Source organism: Lygodium microphyllum, chromosome 28, assembly GCF_053477565.2.
Source record: "Lygodium microphyllum isolate KBCC chromosome 28, Lygodium_microphyllum_v1.1.10, whole genome shotgun sequence".
NCBI classification, from domain to species: Eukaryota; Viridiplantae; Streptophyta; class Polypodiopsida; order Schizaeales; family Lygodiaceae; genus Lygodium; species Lygodium microphyllum.
The window spans coordinates 63,833,999-63,840,441 of record NC_141162.1 but is presented as its reverse complement, the minus strand read 5'-3'; the positions used below and the strand labels follow the sequence as shown (position 1 = coordinate 63,840,441).

The 6,443-nt window shown below is 42.4% G+C and overlaps 1 protein-coding gene across 1 annotated transcript; it reads left to right on the top strand.

Annotated features, from left to right (window-relative positions):
- Window positions 1-1,335: 1,335 nt before the first annotated feature.
- Window positions 1,336-5,915, top strand: LOC148011540 ((R)-mandelonitrile beta-glucosyltransferase-like). Its single transcript, XM_087670215.1, has 2 exons — window positions 1,336-2,034; window positions 4,813-5,915. The coding sequence occupies exons 1-2, from the start codon at window positions 1,497-1,499 to the stop codon at window positions 5,769-5,771; spliced, it is 1,497 nt and encodes a 498-aa protein (XP_087526341.1). The 5' UTR covers window positions 1,336-1,496; the 3' UTR covers window positions 5,772-5,915.
- The last annotated feature ends 528 nt before the right edge of the window (window positions 5,916-6,443 follow it).

Sequence of the window (6,443 nt, the reverse complement as noted above, 5' to 3'; positions counted from 1 at the left end):
CATAGACCTCATCTGACATGCAAGTCAGGATGACTCAACCAATGTCCGGGCTCACATATGGCTTCTCCTCATAATGGGGGCACCTCTACCTCTATGGCCTCTATGAGGCCATTTGATGACTTCTTTGATGCAGAAAAAGAGATAGACAATTATGTATAGGAGAGTGGATGCCACAAGAAATAAGATGACGCTTACACAACAAGATTAGAGAATGGAAGCAAACATTGAGGGTTATAGCTTCTCAAGTGAATGTGTTTAATTGTTTTAGAGGAGATCATAATGTGATGATAATTTTAGAGGAGGTATGTTCTAGAGGAGGGAGGAGGGATGGACGACTCTAAATAATGTGTAAGAGATCATTAGAGTGTGGAATAACTTCATTAATGAAAAGAGCAAACACACACACACACACACACACAAAGACACAGGGAGGGGGATGTGTGCCTCATTAATCCTTCCTCTGCATCTCATGCATAACTGGGCAAGCAAAATAGAGGTAGCAATACTAAGAAGAGCTCCAAGAATAGAGGTGCTAAAGTATGATTTTCAATCAAAAGAGGCCTTTGGATTATCTAATATGCAAATAAAGGACATCATTGTGGGCTTGGGGTTATTATATGGATGCTATGTAGGGTCATTTTTGGTATATGAAATCAATCAGTTATAACCTACTATAGACTATAGATGCTTCATATGCCTAAGTAAAAAAATGGTATTTGTGTAGCTTCCCTATCATTTGGGGCTTTTGAATTGAAACCTAAGAGAAGGATTCAATTTTTAGACCTACTTGAGGGGGACTATGTTACACACACAAAGAAGAAAAAGTAAAGATAGAAAGCAATATATTCAAGCTTCAATTTTCGAGCTTGTGAATTGTGCCATTTGTCAACAGTTCAAATTGTGGACAGGGTAAAGGGACTAATAGAGTGTCATCTAACTATCCTCCCTTATAACTTTTTTTTCCAAGTGAGTCTCATAAATATTTTTTGCAACCAAGCTATTTATATCATATGGACCTTTTTAAAAAAAGTATCCAAGTATTTTAATATTTTTATCAAATAGTCTTAATTATAAATGAAAGATTCATAAAAAAATAACAGTGAAAGGCTAATATAGTGACACTCAAGGATGCATTGCTTTAAGGTTTTATAAAATCCAAAATGTAAAAAGTTTACACAGCTCTATTGACGCATATAAAACTCGTTTATAATTTGAAACTTTTTAAATTATAGTGTTAAGTAGTTTGAAAAACCGCATCTTTGTTATAAAACTGTCACTAAGGTGGGTGCATTTTCTTTTCGAGAGGCGTCACTTCATTGACCCCTTTACCCTCTTTACAGCGGGAAGCGGCTTGCCAGTAGGCGATGATACAATATAACTGTCTTCGGCTCTGGAGTTTGGACGACTTGTTCTTCTTCTTCTTCTTCTTGTGGTGAGTGAACAAGTGGTCGGTAGTGGCGTAATATCCGCTGATCCTTGCAGTGGATAGATTGGTCATGGAGGCCGATATTGGAAGTATAAGTAGCTGCAGGACGACGTCGTGTACAGCACTACACAAGCGTCGGCCGGGCCATGCGCTGGCAATAGCGTGCCCGGCGCAAGGCCACATCAGCCCCATGATGCAGCTGTCGGTGAGGCTGGCGATGGAGGGATTCACGGTGACGTTCGTCAACACGCAGCACAACATCGCGCGCCTGCGGGAGACGGAGGCGGCCCTGCGGGGGCGGCTGGGCCTGGACATCCGGCTGGCGGAGCTGGTGGACGGCAGGCCCGACGGCAGCACCAGCGGCGAGGACGTGACCGTGGAGGTGGGCGAGGCCTTCTCGAAGCTGGGCCCGGCCCTGGAGAGCCTCATCGAGAGCCGCCTCCTGCAGGGCGACCCGCCCTTGTCCCTCATGATCTCCGACTTCTTCCTTCTGTTCACGCAGGACGTGGCCACCAAATTCGGCCTCCCGAGACTCGCCTTGTGGACCGGCTCCGCGGGCACCCTCGCCTCCATGATGGCCGTCAAGCAAGGCTTCCGTGCCCCTCGCGGTAAGCAGCTTTCCCCTTGCCACTTGCCCGCACCGCGCATGTTGCTTTGCTACCCATCACAGTGCCTATTTTGATTTATTCACAACTTGAACCTTTTAGACAAGTCCCCCCTCCCTTGAATTTCCACACTCTGAATCACACCACCATCATCGTGAGCTTCTTCAGGGGAGGGACCACATCTCTCGCTAGGTATCCGGTGCCTCCCTTGTGGAGAAGCTCACGATATTGAACACTAAATGCACAAACATAGGAAAACCCCTCTTTTCCTTTCCCACATCGAATTTTGTCCAAAAGTTCTTCTCTTAGTGTTTGTGTATTTTGCAATTATTGCCATTGTGTACAAAGATGGTAAATCGATGATGACTATGAAAAATGGTAAATGAACGGTGACTCTTTCAGTAAGAAGCCGATTGTGACGGGGTTCCAAAGAGGATTCCCTATTGTGAAGAGGATGCCAACAAAGGAAACATCTTGGAGATAGTACGGTGAAAAAGAAGTGAAATATACTGAGAACATGCTCTTATGTGAAAAACCCTAGGAATATGCTAAGAATTTTGAAGGCATCGCTTTTGTCTCCAAAAATATATTATGTGGATGTATGGCTGTGGAGGCCTAGGAGAGTTCCATATGGAGGGAGAGACCTATAGTTGCAAAAACTATCATCTTCATAGTGCAACCCAGTCATATTCCAGAAAGGAAGGGTTCCTTTCTTAAAGCTTTTGAAGTCATATTCCAGAAAGTAAGGGTTCCTTTCTTAAAGCTTTTGAAGTCATTTCTGTTGGAAAAGGACTACATTATATAGCTTTCTTCTTGGAGCTAGAAGGGTAGCAAAAAAGACCTATGCTTGAATGTGACATACAATACAAAAGAAAGGAGCTTTTTAAAAAAAACTTAAAAGAGATTATAGTATCAAGCAAGTCTTATAAGACGGCGTCAAGTCAAAAAAGAGTTCCACATGAAGGAAAAGACCTTACATGCTATTTTCATATGAAAATGAATATATCATTTACTTCTACCCTTGGAGTGTAGCAAAGCTTTAACTCAGAAAGTAAGGAGTCCTTTCTTAAATCTTTTGAAATCATCCATGTTGGAAAAAGACTACATTATATAGCTTTCTTCTTAGAGTTAGAAGGGTAGCAAAAAAGGACCTATGCTTGAATGTGACATACAATACAAGAAAGGAGCTCTTTTTTAAAACTTAAAAGAGATTATAGTGTCAAGCAAGTCTTATAAGAAGACGTCAAGTCCTACGACCTTATATGCTATATTCATATGAAAATGAATATATCATATACATCTACCCTTGAAGTGTAGCAAAGCTTTAACTCGATTGTGGGGGTTGAAAATTGCATTCTTATGTTTTCTCCCTTTCCATGTGATAGAAATAACTCCACAAAGATGGATTGTGCTAAATTAGTACATTGCTTCCTTTAATGTACTTGAAATATGTTTTTCTAAAAAGGTGGCATCAATATGCTTGTAAGGGTTTTGGTAGAAACTAAACTATTGGAATCCTTTGATGTATATATGAAAGGTTTCATTGACTTTCACTTGAGAAGTGTGAGACCTCATAGAGTATCAATATGCTTGTAAGGGTTTTGGTAGAAACTAAACTATTGGAATCCTTTGATGTATATATGAAAGGTTTCATTGACTTTCACTTGAGAAGTGTGAGACCTCATAGAGTGACCTTGATTTTAAGATCACTCCATCAACTAGTACCATTGACATGCATGTGGTATCATCTATAGGTTGATGGCCATCCTTCCCTCTAAATGTTAGCACATTACTTGCCTTTGGACCTCCCTTGAACACTCTCATTGACTAGTCTATAAAGTTGAGTTGGCATGTTCATTGAACTAGAAGTGTCAATACTTTCTTTTGATAGAAATGACGTGAAGAAGGGAGAGTCAACATATACATGTTTTCCACTTTCATAAACCAAATGGTGAGCACTATATGTTGGATGTCATGAGACCTTTTGTTAAAGGAGCTTAGGTCCACATCTTTTTGTGGTTGATATTATTTACCAATTATAACCTAGTTGTGAATCATTGGAGATCTAGTGGCCTCCAAGACATGCATGAAAAGTGGTAATTATAGCCAATACATTGGTGAGCAACGTGGTCATATATCCTTTGTTTGGGTTTGAAAAAATCATGTATCTATCTTTATAAAAGAACAAAAGGCCTTTCTAACTTGCTTCTAGGTAGGCCTTTGTTTTTGCTTTTCTTTTTGGTGAGGTTTCCTTAAGAAACGTTGTTTTTAAAATTCTCAATGAGGATAGTATTGCCATCTCTATCATTTCTTCATTAGTGTATTGAGAAAATATTTGTCATACACATAAAGTGAATCTTTCTCTACTTGCTTGTGCATGTCTCCCTAGTTTATTCATGATATTCTCTCTCTCTCTCTCTCTCTCTCTCTCTCTCTCTCTCACACACACACACACACACACACATTGAGAAATGTAAAGCATAGATATAGGTTATCAAGACATATCCATAAGTCTTGATATGACAAAAAGCTCACTTTAAGTTTGCTTTAAGGAGCTTAGCAACAAGCTGAAATGTGGGGGACTTAAAACAATGAATGAGCACATGTGAAATATGTCAACATTGTCCATACTCAATTATCAGATTCTCATGTATTGCTCCTCATATTAGCCCAAGTATCACTTGCACAATTGTGCAATAATCCACGTGTTGCTCAAAGTCTCTTTCTACGTTAGCGTAAAGAAAGTCACAAATCTCATTGTAGACTGTGGGTGTGTTACAGAGGCGACTAAGGAAAACCCCAACAAGCTCATCGATTGGATACCAGGTGTGCCAGTCCTCAGAGTGGACGAGTTCAACACGTACCTCCAATCGGACGACCCCACCAACTTCATGTTCGAAAATTTCATCCAGCCCTGCCGGCGGGTCCACGAGCCCACGTGGTTGGCCATCAACACCTTCGACGCCCTGGAGGCCGCCTCGCTGGACGCCATCCGCTCCAAGGAGAGGCCTGACATGTGGACAATAGGGCCCGTGCTGCCGGCCTCCTCCTTCGAGGAGGCAGGGGTCGACGAGATCTACCCCACGGGGACGCTGTGGCCGGAGGAGCACACGTGTATGGAATGGCTGGACAAGCAGGAGGATGAGTCAGTGCTGTACGTGTCGTTCGGGAGCATCACCGTCTTGACAGCTCAGCAACTTGCTGCGCTGGCGGCAGGGCTGGAGATGGCAGGTCAGCCGTTGCTGTGGGTGGTAAGGCCGGATTTGATGTGCGGCGAGAATGCGATCTTTCCGGAAGGGTATCTGGAGAGGATGCAAAACAAGGGGCGGGCGTGCTTCGTGGCTTGGGCCCCGCAACTGCGTGTGCTGGCCCACAGGGCGGTGGGCGGCTTCCTCACGCACTGCGGCTGGAACTCCACTCTGGAGAGCCTGGCGTCGGGCGTGCCCATGCTGGGGTGGCCCCAGTTCTCCGACCAGATGCTCAACAGTCGTTGCTGCGTCGACAAATGGAAAATCGGGCTAGATTTCGAACCTGTGGGTAGGGACGGGGTCGTCCCGAAAGAGGAAATCGAAGGCAAGGTCCGAGCCCTAATGCAAGGCCTCTCTTCGCAGCAACTCAAGGCATCCGCCGCCACGTGGAAACAAGCCGTCCGCCTTGCCGTCCGGCCCAATGGTTCCTCCAGCCGTAACTGGACGGGGCTTGTTAAGGCTATATTATCCCATACAGCCCACCCCTTGTAATTATTTAAAGAATATTCTTCCTTATGCCAGAAGATGTTTATTATTATTAGTCATGTTTGATCTTGGGATGCTACATTTACAATATTCTTCAGGGCACATTGTTTTTCACTTTTTAGTATCTTAAAGGCTTCCAAATGAAATTTACTTCTAAGCTTGCTTTACTCTCTCAGGCTTCTATCACAATATGGAATAGATTCTAAAACTTAAGGACAAATGTTGAGATGGTTTTTACCAAGCGTATAAGCTCTTAGCTTTGAGCTTGATTATTCATTTCAAGGAAAAGTGTGATGGGCTTGTGCATGGCTTGAATTTGAAGGTTACAATATATTTCAAGGGTGTCTTTATCCTTCACAAAGGTAGAAATAAAAATTCCCTTTAGTTTATACTTGGGATAAGAAGAGTACTGTACACCATCTCATACTAGATCTCTAAATAGATTAGCTATATTTGAGCTTAAAGCAAACAAAATTTTTAGTGATGTAGGTAAATTCCCTTTCTTTTTTAAAGTTACACCCACAAGACATCATACTCTCATAGTGATAAGAAATTTGCTCCTCAATTCTTCTAGATAAATCCAATCAAGTGTCTTACATTTGGAAAGATAGCCAAGAATTGAGAAGAGTGATTGTAACGCAATATCAACATATGTTTAACTAGGTCAAAAGGGAAGGC